Below are 20,671 nucleotides of genomic sequence, written 5' to 3'. Positions count from 1 at the left end.
TCAATGTTCAGTTTCCTTTAATGCCCCCCATCTCCCTGGAGGGAAGGTGCAGGCAGCTAGGCGATGACAAGAGATGTTCACTTGAAGATCTTGCCCTGATTGAAGGCTTTGCCCACATGCTGGAAGGCCCCCTCCCAGGAAAAGTATTCTCGAACCAGCGTCTGGGTCTCCTCACTGCCAGGATCCAGTTTCCGCCATGTGTATGACTCGTAGTCCACCTGCCAATCTGGACTCAGCTGGGGAGAAAAAGCCAGGTAAAAAGCATATGGTCAGGTTGTTGGACACTGTCCCACACCTGTTACTTCCAGCTCAGACATTTGTCATCCGAGTTCAGGACCCCTAAGAACATGCAGCTCCTTCCTGTACACATTCCTTGAAATCACCCAAATGCCCACTGGCCCAGGAGAAAGTGTGCTTCCCATATCCTTGCCCCACCCTAAAAAGGCATACTCCCCCCTCACCGGAAAGGCAAGCTCCTGGCCCCGCAAGACCCAGAGTCCAGAAATGGAGCTGCTGTTGTTGGTTCCGAAGAGGATGACACTGGCAAAAGCATTCTTCCTCAGTTTGTCCAATCGCTGGAACATTCCTGAAGGGGCGAGGTAGAAGAGCCAGCCTTTGGAATTACATCACCTACTATCTTGACCTCCCTTGTCTTCCCAGACCCACACTCTTCTCACCAGTGATGAGGTTGCAGCTCATGAAGGTCTGGGTGAGCTCTTCAGGGTAGCGGTACTCAGAGTACCACAGGGACCAGCCGTCCTTATCAAAGTGCTCCCAAAAATATGGCAGTGCCACAGAGACTGTGTCCTCATTGGAATACTTGCGCTTAAATTCATCCAAAACAAAGGTACTGATTTGGAGGAAAAAAACGAGGTCAATGTGGAGATGGTCCTAGGCAACAAAGGATTGCCAGACTAAAATAAGCTAAGGGCATTTTCACTTAAATGTACGGGTTTTCAGAAATTCCACTTCTAGGAATTTACCCAAAGAATATAGCAGCCCAGTTTGAAAAAGATAGATGCACCCCTATGTTTATCACAGCACTATTTACAATAGCCAAGAAATGGAAGCAACCTAAGTGTCCGGCAGTAGATGAATGGATAAAGATGTGGTACATACACACAATGGAATATTATTCAGGTGTAAGAAGAAAACAAATCCTACCATTTGCAACAACATGGACGGAGCTAGAGGGTATTATGCTCAGTGAAATAAGCCAGGCAGAGAAAGACAAGTACCAAATGATTTCACTCATCTGTGGAGTATAAGAACAAAGAAAAAACTGAAGGAACAGAACAGCAGCAGAATCACAAAACCAAAGGGAAAGGGACTGGGGAGGATGGGTGGGAAGGGAGGGATAAGGGGGGGTGGAGAAAGGGGGCATTACGACTAGCATGTATAGTGTGGGGGGGGGCATGGGGAGGGCTGTGCAACACAGAGAAGACAAGTAGTGATTCTGCAGCATCTTACTATGCTGATGGACAGTGACTGTAATGGGGTTTGTGGGGGGGACTTGGTGAAGGGGGGAACCTAGTAAACATAATGTTCCTCATGTAATTGTAGATTAATGATACCAAAAAAAAAAAAAAAGTATGGGTTTTAAGGAAAAGGTCACGGGACTGGCAGATGTGTAGAACCTTCTGAAGGAGGAAAACTGACAGGTATGAGCATGAGGCTAGGGAGCTCCCTTGCTCCCCCAGACCCAGCCTAAGTATGCTAGAAATTGGGAGGATGGGACCTCAAGGGGGCCCTGAGGGAAACCTGTCCCAGGAAAGGCACGGCAGACTGCTGCCCCCTGGTGGACACAGCGTGAGGAGGGCTTTTTTTTTCGGGCTAACCCCTCCCAGGCCCTTTCCCAGAGTCACACTCAGTGTCTCACCAATCTCCCCGCAACCACAGGCCCACCACTGTCCTCTTCGGGTTACACACACTGTGACATGACAGTAATGTAAGCAGCGAACATTTCCAAAGGGCCTCCATCCCAAATCTTACACTCAGGTCCTTTACTCACTCTGCCCAGAAACAAGTTCAGATGCTGAAAAACCGAGGTTCAGGTTCTCTTTGAAGCAATCTTGGCACATGGAGCCGAGAATGCCAGCATCAGTACAGGTGAGGGCCCTCCCCCAACAGCAGGGGGGCTCTATTTTTTATTTCTTCCCAATTATCAAAATACATGCTGACTGAAGAAAATTATCCGCAATGCCAACAAACAAGATTGTTAGTATTTTTATGTATTTCCTATTGGTAATTTTCCAGAGGACATATGTAGTTTTATGCCTTACATAATTTGTTCACTTAATATTGTGTTGTACTATTGAGAATTTCTTGCAAATATTTTAACAGCTAAATAATCCTCTACTGCATGAATGAGCTGTAACTCTATTAAACCTCCTTACTGAATGATTAATTGGTTCAATTATTCATTAGGATAAATTTTGCCAACAAACCCTAAAGTTAGAGACTATGACCTTCCCTCCCTACACAGATAGGGTTAGACGGTGGGACCTCTCCACTGTTGTAAGGCCTTTAATCCTGGGTCCTAGGTTCCTTCCTAATGCACATCAGAGACCTCTGCTGAAGACCTTTAAAACCTCAACCACCCCAAAAGTGAGACTGGGGATTTTTTTCTTCATGCCCTCCTAAACTGTCTGAATTTCAAATTCATGATGAATGATTCACCTTTTCCCCCAGGTGACCACAAGCGCTCAACATCCCCTGAAGCAAGTTTAGCTGGAAGGCCTTAGAAAAACTACAATTAACCCTGGATAAATGAATCTTGACCTTTGAAAGCATTACCTCTGTGACATTAATCCTGGGAAAATCATCTTGGCAGCCTAGTAAAGCACCAAGGTAATGCAACAAATAGATATTAATAAACATTCCCAAGAAGATGTAAGAAATGCAGAGTTGCAGAGTTTATTAAAAAATTTAAGTTTCTTGCTGACTCATTTTTGGCCCAGAGTTATTCAGACCTGATATATGTGAAAATCTCTTAGCTAATAACAGTACCTTTGTTACAACAGCATACGTAATTTGGGTTAGTTATTACAGCTTATTTACAAACACCAAAGATCCTGTTTGCTCTTGACCTGCCCCAGTGCTAGGTTCAAGGTGAATCACTTTAGTTCAAAAAGAAATACATCTGTAAAGAGCAACTGCTTCCAGAGGTTTCTTGTTCCCACGAGGGGCCCGGGAGCAAGAGCTCTCAGTTACACTCCAAGCCGCTCCCCAAACAGGGAAGCAGCAGATCCTAACGGTAACTGTCCAGTACTATGTTGTCTGCAATTTACAATTCTAAGGACAATTACGCCATCAGCGCACACTCCTTCATACCGGTTTATACCATACAAAGACCATTACAAAATTAGAGAGTCAGACCCTGTTGAATCCTAACAGACCAACTAGTGAAAGGCTGGGTGGTTCTGGGAAAGGCAGTGTATGTGTGAGAACAGTAGAGAAAAAACTAGTGAAGAGACCATGCAAAAAATATTTCTCATTTTGCTTGAAATTCTAATAAAATGACCTGGGGCAGTGAATGGAAAGGTTTGAGGATAGAGAACTGGACAAGTACTGCATGTCGCACTTTTTTCACACCAAACATCTCCCTTTCACTGTATTCTTTCTTCCCAAAACCCTTACATATACTGAAAAGATAATATAGACAACCATCCCATCTACTTCCTTCTCGAGGGGTTTAACTCCCCAAATTTGGGAAACAAATGAACCAGACAGGCACTATGTAACCACAATATCCTTTCCCTTAGTGAACAATTTTTATACTGTCTGCTTCCTCAGAACAGCTAAAAGACACTCAAATGTTAAGAGTGTGGTGTTAGCTGCTTCAGCAAAGCCAGCCCAGAGCAGATGCAAGGCTCTCTGCACCATCTCATTGTATTAGTTCTGAGGGATCTCAAATAGTAATGAGCGTTTCTCAAGACCAATTTACCTTCACACTGAATTCTGTGCCTGTCTGTTAGAAACGGAATTTCAATCTTCCCAAGTTACTAGATATAATTTTAACTTGTTTTCTACTTTCAAAATTCACCCAATTCTTGAGGATAAACTCAAGAAGTTGCTTCAATTGCCACTAAATATTATCTTTCAACTTTGTATGGACAACCTAAAATTCTGGACTCTCACTATGAGTGAGACACACACAAGCAAGAACAGGCCTTCTTGGGTCCCGTGCCCACTACCCTGCAATATCCTTACCTCTTGGGCAGATGAGCAAAGGGGTCCTTGGCCTTCGGCTCAGCAGCCAGTGCCTGCTCACATTCATCCATCTCCTCCTCAGGAGCAGGGGCAGCTGCCTTCTTCTCCTCTTTCCGCTCAGCCTGGGATTTCTGCTTCTCTTCCCGAGAACCCTTCTCTTTCCGTGGAATGTCCTTTTTAGGCTGGCTCTCTGCAAACTTTTTAGCTGGTAAAGAGGAAAGGAGAAAAGTCAATGTCCTGTTCTTGCCATATCCCTCCAAAACCGGGCAGCAAGCAAGGTAATGAAAGGAAACTGCTGGGTGGGACAACTAAGGGATCTAGGCTCCACACTGCCCTGCCACCACACGGGAGTATGTCTTTGAGCAAGAACACAACATTCAGCAATGAAAATGTGTGTCGTAATTTTATGTATTAATACAAAGGAATGAGAATATGCATGCATATAAAACAAGTTTCACAAATATTAGTTACTACATGCAATGAATGCCCTCATTCCAGGAGTCCACATAACCCCAAAGCTAGACAGGAATCGGGGCCAAGACAGAGCAAACCAGCCTAACCCTGGCCACATGCTCCTCTACCTCCTCAGACTTACCATCAAACTGGGCCATCTTCTCACAGAGTTTCACCTCCCCCAAGACAGCCCGGAACTGGGGCTGGTTAATGCAGGTAAGGAACCAGCGGTTGGTATTGGTGAAGGCCTGGCGGAAGGAAGGCTCCAGGACCTGCCAGGATATGAGTGGAAACAAAGTCAGTGGACAAAAGACCCTGAAGAGTTTCAAGCCAGAGACTGAGAGACCCTTGATTGCTTTCTAACCCAAGCTCCACCTCCTTCTCCACCACTCAGACAGCAGCTCCCTGGAGTACCTCTTACCCAGGATGGTTACTTCCTATTCACCTTCCTAATCTCTACTTTGCAGTCCAGTCCAATTTACTGGATTGTTGGCCCCATCCTCCACTCACTATGAATCTACCTAGTGGGATAATACTTATAGGGTACCTTACTCCTTTTACAAAGCCAATTCACACAAAATTACAAGTTTCCAATCTTTTAAATTTCATATGCCAACTAAAAAAAAAAGGCAGCTTGGGACCAACAGACAGCTATCAACTACTCATTTTGCCAAATACTTAAAATCTACATTAACTACATAACATGTAATATATACACACGATATAGAATATGTATGTGTGTAAACAGATATCATTACCACAATTCTGAAAGTAAAGAGTATTCAACAGCAAGTTTATTTCAGAATAATGGACAGTCCCTTAAATTAAATTAGCTTCACGACAAACTCGTTTCCCATTATTCGGTTTGCTAAGGTCACAGAGAAGTCATATTGTCCTGGAGACAACACAGCAGTCACTTCTGCAGTGCTGGCTCTGTAGTACTTGGGTTCAAATTCTATGTCACCACTTACTAGCTACATGTGCTTTGGCAGGTTCGGTTCCATTTCTCCTCGCCCATACAACAGAGACTCACCAGGACTATCCCTGTAAGGGCTGTGGGCATAGGGTCTGGCAAAAAGTAGGTGCCTTTTCTTTGCTATTACCACACTGCTTTTCTGGACCAGCCTTGGTTTGAAAGCTGTTCTTTAGGAACCAGCAACATGTCAACTTCTTTGACCCATTAACCTCAACAAAGATTATCACTACCTTGACTTCACAGCTTTGAGGAAAACAACAGGACCAAAGGAATTCTCTCTCACACACACACCCCTCCAACTAAAACTGCTAAGTAATGCAGCCCAGAACTGAACCTAGTTCTGCCTCCACAAGACCTTGATGCTGAAGCTACCACCCGCCTTTACAACTAAGCAGAACAGGGCTTCCCAAGGAAGGTGGAAACAAACTAAACACCTTCGCTGCCAAAGAGAAACTCAGGGTAACAGAACTATTCCCAAACCTCTCAGAAAGAGGGACAGCAGTCCTGGCGCTCAATCCTGCGACCTGGAGACTAGCCGTTACCCCCGACTCCCTCACACCCAAGAACACGGGGGAGCCTAGCTGACTTGTCACTTCCTTTCTAATCCCCATCTACCCTCTGCCAACCTGATTTTCTATACTTCACCTGTTTATAGAGCCATAACAGGGTGCAGACAATTGTGATGTCAGCCAGAGTCACACGTTCGCCCACGAGAAAAGTCCGCGTCTTCAAGTGAGCATCCAGCAGCCCCAGAATTCGCCTCACTTCCTCCTTTGCATTCTCTGTGGCCTATTGATTTAAAATGATCAAACTCATCAATGGGTACCAATTCCACCCCCTCCAACATGCCCCACTAATAGACATAAGGTAGCTATTTCACTTTCTGAGTTCTGGCTCATCCCCACCCTCTTTCAATGGAGTCAGATTCTAAGATCATTTCAACTGTATCAGAAATGAAGCTCTCAATAATAAATTTCTTCATGGTGCAGTCTGGCTTCATTCCCCACCACACTGATCGTAGTTATGTATCTTTGGATTTTAGAAGGAACCTTAGAGGTCATTTGGTCTAATTACTCTCCTACCATCTGGTATAACCTTCTAATAGCAGCAATCTCTCTTCTGACCATTCATAACAGATACCACCTCCATTGGATCTCTCTGAAAAGAACCCAGACACCATCAATAGTCCAGAACTGCTATCGTGCTCCAAAATTGCACCCCAAAGATTAAGTCTCTCATTATCCACGTTCTTGGCATCTCCTTTTCTCAACCTACATTCTTATTCCCCAATACTCAGAAGCTGATGCCATCCCTGCCCTTGGTTGCTCCCCAAGTTCCAAGGCTCACCTGCTTGTTGTGGTGCATGATGCCCAAGGTAGGGAACACCCAGGTACTGGCTGGGGGCACTATGTCGCTATCAGCAAAGCTCACCCACTGCACCACCTGGGCCGCTGCCTCTGGAGTACTTCCCCGCAGCTCCTCATTGCTCACTGCAAAGTCAGAACACAAAGGTCAGAACTCTGGGGCCATGCCAACACCGATGCCACACTGCTGAAAATTCCTCTCCTTGTCCACTCCAGCTCTCCCTCATTCTCTCCTACACTCCTCACCTGCAGACCCTCCCATTCCCATATCCACTGCAAATTACCATAGTAGGCAATGGCATTGCTCTCAAACACACAGAATCCATCATCACCCTCAAATGCGGGAACCTGGGGACAAAGCAGTCAAAAGTAAGTAAGATACACAGTAATTTATCCCTAGTGAATCCCAGGAGCTGGACTATTCTGGATAAGGGTTTTTACAGAAGGATGACAATCCCTGCAAGCCAAACTCCTACTACCACTGAAACTCAGGAGCCAAAAATATTCAGTAACTTGGCACCCTTTTCAGCCTGAACTCACATAAGAAACCCAACACTTAGATAATCAGATTTGTATAAAATCCCTCAATCAATTAAACAAAAGGAAAGAAAGCAAGTCTTATTATCTCTGTCTATATTACTGAAAGTATTACAGTGATCTCCACACTGCACTTGATCTCATCTAGGCTTTAGCATGGTTAGTTCAATCTCTGTAAGCCCCTTGGGGCAAAAATCCTGCTCATTGTAGATACCCCACTTGAACACAGTCAAAACTCATTCTTTCTCCCACAAATAGAGAAGCCTGTGAATTTTATAAAAAGTCAGACAGCTTTGTATTTCTAACTACATGTGAACCTACAATTATCTCAAAAGAGAAATTTTGCTTTTTAGTCACTGAAATGTTAAAATATATATATATGGAAAACTCCCTTTTAAAGATGGAGATTATCTTCAGAGTGATAAATCTTAGGGTTCCTTGGGTTCTCAGGACCAAAGGCCCCTCTCCCTTTCCCTACTCACCTTGCCGGCAGGAAATTTACGGAGAAATTCAGGGGTGCGGTTGGTTTGGCCAAAGTGGAAGTGGGGTGGTGCGGAGAGTACGCGGACCTGAGCCCCACTGTACTGAGCAGCAATGAGGGCCTTAAAGGCCCTCCAGTTTTCAGGATATGTGTACAGGGTCTGTGGGAGGGAAGGGGGGAACAAAATTAATGAGCAGAACGGTCCTGGTCCTAAGTGTCACCTCCCAGGATGAATCCCCTGAGTAATCCTAATCTGTTAAACTCACTCTTTTACTCCCTCTGGTGAACTAAATTCTTTAGAATTTGTCATGTGTAATCAGACTCCTCTGAATTACTGGGGACAGAGCAGACCAACTGCTAAATAAAGCTTGTTGACAAAGATGACCTTCCCTAAGGACACCTCTAGCAGCATTCTCTTCCCTTCAAACACATCTCCAAGAAATCCCGTAACTTGCAGCTCCCTCAGACTCCATATGCTGAGACACACACACACACACACTCCTTCCTCCCTTCCCAGCGCCCTTGTTTCATTCATTGACGGTTACCGAGTGCCAGCCTACTCTATTGCCGAGCCACTCACCCACCTTCAAAAGCATCAACGTTGCCTCTTAAACACACACACACGGACCAAGACACTTCCAAGTTCTCCTCAAAATACCACGGAGATGCCGAATGGCAATTTCTCTTCCTAAATCAACTCGGTTTCCCAAAATACCTTTCTCTCCCTGTCACGCATACCATCCCTCCAGTTCTGCCCGCACCGAGTTCCTTGGCGCTGCCTTCTCTCCTTCTATTAAGCTGGCCAGGGGGGTCCAACTAGTCTGACTCCGCCGTCCGGAGACTCCTCTCACACCCGAACTCCCCTAACGGACGACCCTTAACCCTGCCGTCTGTACTTGCCCACAAAGACCCTCCCCCTTCATCCTATCTCTGCTGTTGCCCCACAAAACGGTCTCAAAAGTTCTGTCAACCTGACCGGATCCCTCATCTCGAGGCGGCAACGAACCCGACCGCCTTTCTCAGGCCCCAGACAGCCAGGGGCCGGCATCCCTTTTCTCCTCTATCCCAGACTCTTCCACCTCTTTGGCCTCCGAGAGCCCCAGCTTCAGTTCCCCGCTAGGGCCTGGATGCCCTACTCTCCAACAGTACGGTCTCTAGACCCCGGGTGAGCGCCCCACGCGGCTCCGGAACTCCTCTAGCGCCGTCTAGCCCCACTCGGGCAGAGGATGGCGTCGGATAGAGTGACCCGGATCGCCAGAGCCGGCAAACTTACCCCAGCCGCCATGGTGATTCCGCAGAGAAAGGGGGTGGGGCTCTCGGCGCTGCCGCAAAGTAAGCCGTCAGGGAGAGAAGGGAGGGGGGAGGGGGAGAACTGTGGAGAAACAGAAGCTGGAAAGCGAGACGGCAAAGAAGGCACACGCACGACAGTTCGGTATCCCGCGGCGCTTGAATTGGAAAAAGGGGGTGGGGCCGCTGGCCCGCGCGGAAAAAGCTCGCGCCTGCGCAGCGGGGCTCCTGACTGGCCCGCCCCTCAGGTATGACCAATCTTGAGTTCCGACGCGGAGGTAGAAGGCGCAAAGGGGAAACTGTGAGAACTGGCTGCAAAGCCCCTGGTGCCTACGTGGCACAGCTACCAGCCTGGTGCCACTCTTCCCTTCCGGTCCCCTGCGGTGACTGACAGAGGTCCCGCCAGGCCCCTGACATGATTGTGGCACAGGAACAGCAGCAGCTCCTGCGTGGAGGTGGCGGTGTGCCAAATTCCTTTTGTTCCCGCCCCGGTTCTCCCGAAGAGGGGATGTGTATCTAGCCAGAGCCAAAGTCGGAAGCCCGCTGTGTGAGGTTTGCTCTCATTAAACCACCGTGCAGCTTGGGGATGCTAGGAGGGCGAGAAGAAAGGGCAGTCGTCCTAGGGGCTGCCACAGGGGAAGTGGAGAACACAGCCGTACCCCTTCCACCTCCTGTCCTCCGGGAAGGGCTAACCATTTAAAACAAATTCTGATGAGTTGCCCTTTACCCATGCTCAGGTGTTAAAATCTTTTACCCAATTTAGGAGCAGGATGAATTCTCCTGGTTAGTGAGGGAATGCATGAAGAACCCTGAACCTAAATTTCAAACCATCACATTCATAAATCCGGGCAGCAAGGTACATGTAAAGGCACCTAGTTCTTAGAGGTAGTGCTCAAGCCACCCAGACAGCACCCGTCATTCAAGAACACTACTCAATGGGCTCCAGGGGCCAGCGGCACACAGCCCTAGGCCTGTGGTGGTGATAAAGGACAGGAAGGCAGCAAATAGGCCAGGAGACCTATTTTAGGGTGGCCAGAGACTTCACCTCTGAGAAGGCTGCACTAAGGTGGGGCGGAAAGTACCAAGTGCAAGGATTATTACCAGGTGGAAATTAGAGGACATTGTACTGTTTATTAAACTAGCAGCTTTATTGCCCTTTAAGGTCCCTATCTTAACTTAAGGAGATTTCTAAGTGCCTGAGGGAGGAAAACCTGTAGGAAATGATGGAGATCAGGGAACAGGCCTTGAGAATCCTGGAGTGGGATCACAGTGAGAGTCTGGTCAGCCTGGGAGGCAGACACCACAAAAGTTAGAATTGGCTCTGCCTCTGGCCTCTGTTCACCACTGCTCAGTCTTCTCAGCTCCTGGGTTACCCGTGCTTCAGTCGCCAGCCATTCTGCTCCTATGCCAGCACTGCCACCTCCTTCCTTGGTCTGCTGCTGCAAGCGTCTCCGGGCACGCCGCCGACCCTGCCACACTCGGTGCCCCAAGCTACAGCGCCAGCTCACTAAAGAGAGCAACATCCTGTTCCCTGTCTCACCTTGAGACCCTTCTTGGGCTGCCTCAGGTCCTCTGGGCACCTGTTCTGCCAATGCTGCATGGCCCCACTGCCTCTCTTCTCTGGTGGCTAGATGCCTTTGAGGTGTCATGGGCAGCTCCCCTGGCTGCCGAGGGCTCTGCACGGCCCAGTCCTGCACCATCTCTCCAGCTTCTATAACCATTTCTTCCACCCCATCTTCACCGTGGTCCCCCGCACATCCTTGCTGCTCCTCCTGCCCCTCCTCACAGTTTTTTTTCTGTCCATCTAGTTTAAATCTCTTGCTCGTTCCTCCCTGGGGAGACTCCCCAGTTCCACCTCCCTCTGACCACAGTCTCTTGGTTCCCTGTACTATTTGGCACCCCAGTGCTTCCCTTAACACTTGGACCAGGGCAGCAGTGAGCTGGGTAAAAGGAGCAGGGAGTAAGGGGATGGGTGTTGCAGACAGCAGAGAGCTGGGGGAGATGGGCTGCACAAGGGGAAGCAGCCCCCAGTCCCGACCCCGGGAGGAACGGCGCTGGTACTGGAGGCTTCGGCAGTAATTAGCTGCTGCTTGGCAGCAGTTCTGCAGCCGCCCGGCCACCCGGCTGGTCACATTGGCTGCCACATTGTGACTCAGATCAAAGGGGTCCTGGAGATTCATGGGGCCAAGGCGCAGACCCTCCCAGAGATTAGAGGGCAGGCCCCCTGCCACAGGCAGTGCCTGACCCTCCCGCAGGGACAGCAGTGAGCCACGAAGATCCCAACAAGAGATGCTGGAGAAGAACTGGGCGAGCAGGGAACCTGGAGGAGGAAGACCGGGGAAAGGGGTCACTCAGAGGCCAGAACTGAGAAAAGCCCTGCATCAGAGCCGTGCTTGGCAGGACTGACTCTCTTCCAATGACTCAGAAGAGTGCCAGGCTCCTCTGATCCCTGTGAACAAGAGTTTGAGCCTCTCTCCCAGTGCCCCTGGCAGAGTCCTTCCCCAGATGCTGTTCCTTCCCTCGCTAGCAGTGTAACCATGGGCAAGCCACTTAACTGCTCCGAGGCATGGTTTCTTCATCTGTAAAATGGCATTAGTGATACTAGTTATGCCACAAGGTTGCTGTTAAGACCATGCCTGCCACAGAGTAACTGTGAGATGTGTTACCTACACCTGTGATTAACATCATTTGTTAGTCCTCTATCGGGCCCCCCAAACTCACTGAGGGGTTCCTTGTTGATACTGGGCTCCAGTCCTGAGGCATCTCTGGGGAAACTACAATCCCAGCCATCGACCTCCACCTGTTCACCCTCACCTGTGAAAGTAAAAAAGGTGAGGGTTAGCCTGGAAGCAGAAAGACGGGATGGTGAGGGGTGGAAATGGGGGTGACAGCAGAGATCCCATTCCCAGATTAGCTTCTGTGTCTAAGTGGATGAAGAAGAGGAAAGAAGGTAACAAGAGTAAGAGGGTGGAGGCCAGTGGCTATACCTGCTTTCTGGGTGAGCTGGGATACAGTGGGCAACACAGGAGGGTCCCTGGTCTGAAGGAAATAGATCACGAGCAAGGTCAAAGCGTAGTTATTGAGAAGGGGGCCGCTCCCTGTGTAAATAATCAACTTCAGTTAGATTAGAGTGCTTCCAATCCCCTCCTTGGCAGTTTTCTCAACCCTGCCTTCTGCATCTGCCTCCCTTCTCCCTGAATCCCTGCCTTTGCCTCAACACCAACCTAGCCCAAAGTCTGTCCTCTGATTCTCACCTGACAGCCCTCGACCCTGAGCCCAGCAGCGGACGGTGTACACGAGGGGTCGTACTCGTCCATCCAGGTCAGAACAGAGATTCAGGAAACGAGAGTTATGCAGGGCCAGCCTGGGACAGAGAGGAGTCAAGGGTGTTAGGGTTCAAGAACCCTCTGACCCCATCACCTCCAGCTCTCATTCCAGACCTCTCACCAGCTGGAGTAAGGCCAAGAGAGGGTTTCCAAAGTGTTTGCTGACACACTGGTCTTGTGAAAGCGTGCCCAAAAGCAGGTCAAATTTGTTTGGGAAACAATACATCCCATTATGCCAGTCCAGGACATTCATGGAGCATGTTACCGTAAGACTGCTCAGAGCCTTTACTATGGGAAGAAACAAAGATGGAGGGAGGGAGAAAGGGAGGAAAGAGGAAGTGGGGGAGCAAGAAAAGGATGAAGCCTGTTTGCATTTAACTTAGCATTTCCCAAATTTACTCAGCCATGCAACTTTTCCAAATCCCTTAAAAATCGTATTCCAAGGATCACACTTTACAGTCACTAAAATGGAAGCCAGACAGAACATGAGCAGCAAAGAGAAGGATGGGACCAAACAAGGCTAACCTTGGGCTTACCAGGTACAGGGGCTCCCCACATCAGGACTCCCTCACCCACCCAAGAATGCTCAGCTGGCCTTCCCCAACCACCCCCCTGTAAAGGTACCGGTTACTGAGGGAGATGTCACCGTGGAGACCTGAAGGCCGATGGCAGAACTTGACCACTGGGCGTCGGGCAGAGGGCACAGTTTGGACTCGGTACACTCCGGGGACACAGCCCCGAAGAATGGATCCCACCAGCTCCAGCATGGCCGCCCCCTCTGCTTTCTCTCCCTTCAGGGCCTCTGCTAGTTCCAGGGCCTTCCCCAAGTCCCCCTCTTCGCGGTCCTCCCGCAGTGGTGAGGCTGGAGGCAGGGACTGGGGAGAGGCAAGGGTCTCAGAAGCCAAAGCAGAGTCTGGAGTCTGGGGTGTCAGGGAGGAGGAAGGGACTTCAAAGTCCAGGGTTTCTGAGTCTTGGGGAGAAGCTGGAGGCTGTGAGTCCAGAGGGGAAGCTGGGGTGCAGGCCAGAGCTCGAGGATCCAGTGGAGATGCCAGGGCCGAGTCCAAGGATGGAGACTCTGGAGCCTTTGGGGCTGGCTGCGGAGGGAAATGAGCTGGGTGCATGCTTCTCCTGCTGCCCCCTAACTGAGGAATATTCTGGAAGATATGTTTGTTACTTACTGCTTATTATGTGCTAGGCCCTACTCTAAGGGCTTTATATATATTAACTCAGTTAAGTCTCACAACCCTTTTTTAAAATTAAAAATAACCTTTTGATGCCACAAAACAAATGGTCTATTCTACAAAAATGTCATTGTTGTGAAAAACAAAAAGACAGAGGAACTGTTCCAGATTAAAGAAGACCAAAGAGACATCACAAGTCTGTTGTGAGGGTAGCTGACAAAACTAGATTAAAGTCTTGTGAAGGTTCATACTTGTATCAGTGTAATATTTCCTCAGTTTGATAGGCATACTGTGGTTATCACTAGAATACCTTTGTTCTAGGTAATACTGGAGTATTAAGGGGCAAAAAAACATGATGTATGCAACCTACTCTCAAATGACTCAGAAAATTAAGTGTGTGTGTGTGTGTGTGTGTGTGTGTGTGTGTGTGTGTGTGTGTGTGTGTGTGTGTGTGTGTGTGTGTGTGTGTGTGTGTGTGTGTGTGTGTGTGTGTGTGTGTGTGTGTGTGTGTAGACAGACAGGTGACAGAAGATATTTTATTTTAAGAATAACATCTTCTGGAACAAAACAGCAGCAGATTTCACAGACTCCAAGAAGGGACTAGTGGTAACAAAACAGCAGCAGATTTCACAGACTCCAAGAAGGGACTAGTGGTTACCAAAGAGGAAGGGTTGGGGAGGGTGGGTGGGGAGGGAGAAGGGAATTAAGGGGCACTATACTTCGCAATCACAATGTAGGTATGTCACGGGGAAGGCAGCACAGCATGGAGAATGACTCTATAGTGCTGACTCTATAGCATCTTACTATGCTGATAGACAGTGACTGCAATGGGGGGATGAAGACTTGATAATATGGGTGAATGTTGAAACCACAATGTTGTTCATGTGAGACCTTCCTAAGATTGTATACCAATGACACTTTAATAAAAAAATAATAATAATAACCCCTTCTGTGGGGCAGGGGGCATATGGGAACTCTGTACTTTCCACTCTATTGTGCTATAACCTAAAACTGCTCTAAAAATAAAGTCTTTAAAAAAAAAATTACCCTTTCCTATTCCAAAAGCAGAATCTGTACATTAAATGTAAGAAAACACAGATAAGCAAGAACATAACCCAAAAATTACCTTACTGTAAGTTCCTTTATATATATATATTCTAAAATATTATACACACCATTTTTTAATGTTTTTTTTTTCCTGTTACAAATGCCATCTGTCCCACATCAATTCATTTTCATCCTAATACCCATCCACATTCACACTTTCTCCACTTACAGTAATCCTTTCAGGCAGGTCCCATTAGCCCCATCTTACAATAAGGAACTACGGCATAAGCGGTAACTGGCTTGCCCAGAGTCACACAACCGTCCCCACTGACTCGTCCCAGCTTCCTCCCTGCCCACTCACCTGGGGCTCTTCCAGATCACCCAGATCCAAGAAAAGATCAAGATCACAGCCATGGACATCAAAGCTGTTTATGGAAGAGCCGAAAGGATGGACCACACAGCCTGTGTGCCAAGCAGAGAACAGAGGTCGAGAGACGTTGGGGAGGGGCAAGGGGTGAACACAATGGGACACAAAGATGGAAGAGCAACCAAACAAACCCTCCTAGCTGAGGGAGGACTGGGGCTGCAGCCACGGCAGAGGAGAGGGCAAGGAGGGCTCGCAGTGAAGGAGGTGACTCACCAGGGAAGAACTCTGTGAAGACCTCCTGTATCAGGGCCACCACGAGGCTTCGAAGCTGCCGCTCAGCCTCAGACAACTCCCTCAGCCCCACAAGCTTTACCATTTGTGCCTCCACATCTGGGACCTCAGCTAACGCTTTGGCCAGCTGGTGACTGTCAGGGGCCGCTCCCTTGGGGGATTTGGAGGTCGGCCTCTGGAACTCTTTCTGCTCCCGTGGCCGCACCCGCAGGCGATGTCCTCCCAGGCTGTGCTGAGGCTGTGACAAGACAGCTTCCCGGGCACTCATGTCCCCCATCTCCACAATGGCAAACACTCCCTGGCAAATCACAACAGGGACAGGGATGATGATTTTGGAACCAAGAATCCAAATACACGGTCTGACAGTGGGTGAGAATCTTTGAAATGGGAATCACCCTAAAAATTGGGAATATCTGTGGTGGGGGGCATGGGGAGGGCTGTACAACACAGAGAATTGACGAGTAGGGATTCTGCAGTATCTTACTACGCTGATGGGCAGTGACTGTAATGGGGTTTGTAGGGGACTTGGTGAAGGGGGGAGCCTAGTAAACATACTGTTCTTTGTGTAATTGTAGATTACTGATACCAAAATTAAAATATAAAAAATAAAAATAAAAATAATTTAAAAATTGGGAATATCTGCTTCATGTTAAAGCCATTCTTTCCCTCATTCCTAATCCACACAGTCTGCCTCTGAAAATCCTATTTTACCTATTTCATTGTCCTCTACTCTTTATACTACAACCCATCTAACATTTCCTAGTTCAATTAGACTCTTCTTAACACTAAGAATCCATGTAATGAACTTGTGCTTGGTGTAAATATAACCATGTAAGCTCTATCTTTGACAAACTGACCATCTGGGAAATTATAGTAGTATGACAGAGTGCCAATAGGATCTGGATGAATTCAGTGATATTCACTGGGCCATGTTTTTTTCAAAAGGAATGTATTAACAGGAGCAGGAAATATATGACTACCATGAGGCAAAAGTCCATATTCTTTCATATTCTCTCCAGTGGAAAAGCCAGAGCCTCGTCCTGCTTAGAAAAAGGAACCCTCTACAGTAATCAAAACAATGTGACGCTGGCATAAAGAAGGGAAAGGAATCGAGTCTTCAGAAACAAACCCAAACATCTATGGTCAACTGAAGTGCCGAGACCATTCAATGGGAAATGTACACTCTTCTCAACAACTGGATAGCCACATGCAAACGAGTGATGCTGGACCTCTCCCTCACGCCACATACAAAAGTCAACTGGAGGACAGGCTCACCAGCACACAGGCCTCAGTCACAGGTGGGGAATGACCGATAATGGGTAGGCAAATTCTTTTAAGATAATGAAAACATCCTGGAATTAAATAGCAGTGATGGTTGCAGACCCTCACAAAATACTAAAAACCACTGAATGTAGTCTCAGTGTAACTTTAACAGGGGGAATCTTATGCTATGTAAGTCATATCTCAACTGAAAATGAAAGAGGGGTACGCTTCCTACCCTCACTTCTACCCTTATGACAAACAGAGCAAAGAACCAAAGTAAAACCATGGACAAAGACAGACACTTGGACCTGCACAGGCCAATCTTCTGCCTGAGGAAGACCACTAACTCTAGTGAACAGGTAAAATCCAAGCAGGGGCCAAGGTGGGGTGGAGGGGAGGTTCACAAAGCTGGAATAATCCAGGTACTGTGGTGTCCAGCAAAGAGAAGCCACATTAGGTACCAACCGAAAGAGGCTGCTGGACAGAGGTGAGGCTTAGAACCTCCCCCCTCATGTTCTGAGAGAAATCTTTGGCATACATGGATGTTTTATTGCCCTTGTCTAGCTTGGATTAACACATAGTCTACAGACACACACCTGATCATCTACATTTGCTCTCTTACAACACTAAACTCTGTTTTCTACCTTTATCTTGTATCTACCTACCACTTCAGCATTTTATTAAAAATAATAATAATAGAGAAATGTGGTATCCACATATAAATCAAGTTTAAAAATCAAATGAATATTCATATTTGAACTGTGTATAGTTCATAATGCATGAACAAAACCGAAAGCTTCTGTTATGACTGCCCTTGCACTGTTCACCATGTAACTTATTCACTATGTAAGAATTTGTACTCCATGTAAGAATTTGTTCGTTATGCATCAGAAGATTGGAGACTGACGAAAATTAGGCTTGGGGTGGATTAATGATTGTGCATTGAGTATTGACCCCCCCTATACAGAAATTTATTGTGGTTAACAACTATTTGATCAATAAATATGAGAGATGCCCTCACAAAAAAAAAATATATATATATATATATAAACACACTTCCAATGGTAAAATAAATAAGTAACCGGGATGTAATGTATAGCATAAGGAATATAGTCAAAATATTGTAACAACTTGGTATGGTGATACCTGGTACCTAGAATTATCATGTATATAAATGGTGAATCACTGTGTTGTACACCTGAAACTAATGTAATGCAATGCTGTTGTCAACTACCCTTCAATAAAAAAAAAAAAAGAAAGAGGCTGCTGGTTTCTCTCTCTCATTTCTTTCGGTATTTGGCACACCTGACTCATTCTTCACCCCCAGAGCCATTCGCTCTACCTTGTCCTTGTCCATGACCACACTGGCCACAGGTCCAAATGCCCGGAAGTACTCAGACAGCTGAGTAGAATCCACATCCCGGGGAAAGCCACTAACAAACACACTTCGAAGCCCCTGGGCCTTTCGAGCAGCTCTCAGTTCTACCAGGTGTTGGTGCTTCCGGCCTCCCAAGTGGGCATCTAAGCTGGGTCCTGCAAAGACAAATATGAAACAAAAACATCCAAATCACTCTTCACTGTTCCTACCCCTTCCTCTCATCCTGGCCCCTTTCACCTTCCTCTCAACTATTTGTCTATATAGGGCATTCTTTCCAAGTGGTTCCCAGGAGAACTGGCCACATTACAAGAATTCTGTAAACCATCTATAAGTCCTAGGTAGAGCAACACCTGAAAACTGTAAAGAAATTCACAGGGAACTTTTTCAGGTCATATAAAGAACTAAATAAATCAGGACTCTAGACTATTTCCTATGATCATCTCTGAGTATGGTATAGACTGCAAGTGCAAGACCTCAAGTTACACTGACCAAGTTTAAATCTTAGCTCTGGCAAGCTGTGTGAGACCTTGGGAAAGTTACTTAACCTTTCTGTGCATCAGTTTCCTCAGATATAAAATGGAGATAATAATAGTACCTCCCACATTGGTATTATTCCTATGGAGCATTTGGCAGAGAGTATATGGCAAATGTGGGAAAAGGTAGCTGCTATTTTATTTTTATTGCATTTTGAACCAGCTTCTTGATGTCACCAGTGTATATGTGGAGCCAGGGAACACTATCCTGGATTTGTGGGTTACACTACTAGACAAATAGTGTCAGTGCCATATTCACTAAGAAAAAGAACGAAAGACCCCTTTCAGGGAAGAACATGATTCCAGACTTCAAAAGTGGAATTTAAAGTGTCACTAAGCCCCTTGCACTGTGATACAAGGACCTCGTCTACTTTTCCAAACCCACTTTCCAGTCAATGCCATGGCCCTACCTTTTGGTAGCTCCTCCTGTAGGGCTCCCCTTTAATCACTACCTTTTCTGTAACCCCACAGCTTCGCAAACATATCTAGAACAATGAAACTGTCCCCAACTCTAGATGGTGAGCTCCTTCATCTCTGATCCCCTCTCTCAACCCCAGAGCCCAGCAGAGTACCAGGCACAAAGGGGATGCCCAATATACGACGGCCAAAGAGGGAATAAAATAATGAAACTTCCGTCATGGAAATTTCGGATACTGGAGGTAAGGTAGTGAGGCTGTCCCCACTCTGGAATCCCTTCGGACAGGCGGAGTGAAAACCGAGGTGAGTGACCCTACCAACCGACGTGACAACCATAACCTAAACCCTAGCTTTCACTAGGACCCAAGGAAGAAAACCCACAACCACCCCTCTCATAACCACCGCTTACGGTTGGCTGTAGTAACGTGGCAGAGGCGGCAGCGGAAACCCCTACGCTGCAGCGGTTCGACGTCCGAATCCACCGCCGCCATTGCGACTCTTCAGGACGGACAAAACACTACCTCTTGTCACCACCGGAACTCCTACAAATAGCAACGCGATCGGAAGCAACTTCCGCTAGTCCAATAGGAAGTGACGTATAATAGGCATGGGCACACTCCTCCAGAAACCAAGCTCCTTCGACTCAGGGTTCCGTTTCCAGCCTGTGCTAAGTCTCCAAAGCCGCCCTACTACGGTGTTTATCTGCATGCGGTAAGCTGATTGGTATGCTCTGAGCTGTTCAGGCGTTGATTTACCACCCAAAGATCGTGAACATTCATAACAGCAGCCACAAAGGCTGGCGCCGGGTTCACAGCCTGAGCTTTTCTCCCTGGGTGGTCCCGGGTGGTGTCTTCCTTCCTTCGAGAGGCGATAGAGACTCGCGCCTGTATCTTCAACCCCGTATTTTCCCGGCTAATAAAGGCAGAGGATAAGCATCCTCCACGTAGCCCAGGGCCGTCCCTGGACTTCCAACTCCTTAGGGTTGTTACGCTCTCCCTCTGCCCTGGGTCCTCCCCCAAAATGGGTGTTCTGCGACCGTTTCCTAGCTCTGGTTGAGGAGCTCTGCCCCGACCGTACACCTTCCTGCCTCCACGGGGCCACATCCAGATCACTGCGGTGCCGGTGAGTTACGATTTCCTTCCGCAATAATGGGTTGCGTGGAGCACTCACGAGGCGCCAAAGCCACCCGCCCACTTCAAGGCATGCAATGGAGAGGGAAGGTAGTGCTTTTCCCCAGACTGGTTTACTTGTCAGTTCCTCCCGACTCTACTGAGGGTAAGCTCAGAACCGGGAGAGTAAAGATGCTGAGGAGGCTCTAGAAAGAGAGATCGTGGGATGGAGAGGACTATCAGATGGGCTAAGTAGCTCTTGCTGTGGTTATCAACCCACAGCTTTGGATTGTAGAAAGAGCAGTGGACCTAAGACATCTCAACCTCTGAAACCTTGAGCAACTGGCAACTGCTGAGGCTGTTCCCCATTCCTAAAGGAAGTGCCCAAGAAGCACATAGTAGGCTTAACTTTTCTCTCCTATGGGTCCAGCTGTCTCCCAAACCTAAAA

The 20,671-nt window shown here is 47.5% G+C and overlaps 2 protein-coding genes across 5 annotated transcripts; both read right to left on the bottom strand.

Annotated features, from left to right (window-relative positions):
- Positions 1-9,478, bottom strand: EEF1G (eukaryotic translation elongation factor 1 gamma). The gene is made up of 10 exons (XM_036925844.2): positions 9,297-9,478; positions 8,025-8,183; positions 7,290-7,353; positions 6,989-7,131; positions 6,287-6,430; positions 4,808-4,937; positions 4,213-4,417; positions 678-850; positions 462-586; positions 1-236 (listed from the first exon to the last, which is right to left on the bottom strand). Exons 1-10 carry the CDS (start codon positions 9,306-9,308, stop codon positions 78-80), a joined length of 1,314 nt encoding a protein of 437 aa, XP_036781739.1. The 5' UTR covers positions 9,309-9,478; the 3' UTR covers positions 1-77.
- Positions 9,479-10,437: 959 nt separating this feature from the next.
- On the bottom strand, positions 10,438-19,681 carry TUT1 (terminal uridylyl transferase 1, U6 snRNA-specific). 4 transcript variants are annotated; one of them, XM_036925814.2, is made up of 9 exons: positions 19,523-19,681; positions 18,128-18,318; positions 15,505-15,820; positions 15,226-15,326; positions 13,261-13,790; positions 12,565-12,674; positions 12,298-12,408; positions 12,032-12,124; positions 10,438-11,630 (listed from the first exon to the last, which is right to left on the bottom strand). In XM_036925814.2, the coding sequence occupies exons 1-9, from the start codon at positions 19,602-19,604 to the stop codon at positions 10,477-10,479; spliced, it is 2,688 nt and encodes an 895-aa protein (XP_036781709.2). In that variant the 5' UTR covers positions 19,605-19,681; the 3' UTR covers positions 10,438-10,476. The 4 variants fall into 4 exon arrangements, with proteins under 4 accessions (XP_036781709.2, XP_036781717.2, XP_036781727.2 ...); XM_036925822.2 differs by having other exon boundaries at positions 13,261-13,730; XM_036925832.2 differs by having other exon boundaries at positions 13,261-13,511.
- Positions 19,682-20,671: the final 990 nt, after the last annotated feature.

This window comes from Manis pentadactyla, chromosome 9 (assembly GCF_030020395.1).
Source record: "Manis pentadactyla isolate mManPen7 chromosome 9, mManPen7.hap1, whole genome shotgun sequence".
Classification (NCBI taxonomy): Eukaryota; Metazoa; Chordata; class Mammalia; order Pholidota; family Manidae; genus Manis; species Manis pentadactyla.
Note: the sequence above shows the minus strand (reverse complement) of the source record. Positions and strands in the feature narration are given on the sequence as shown.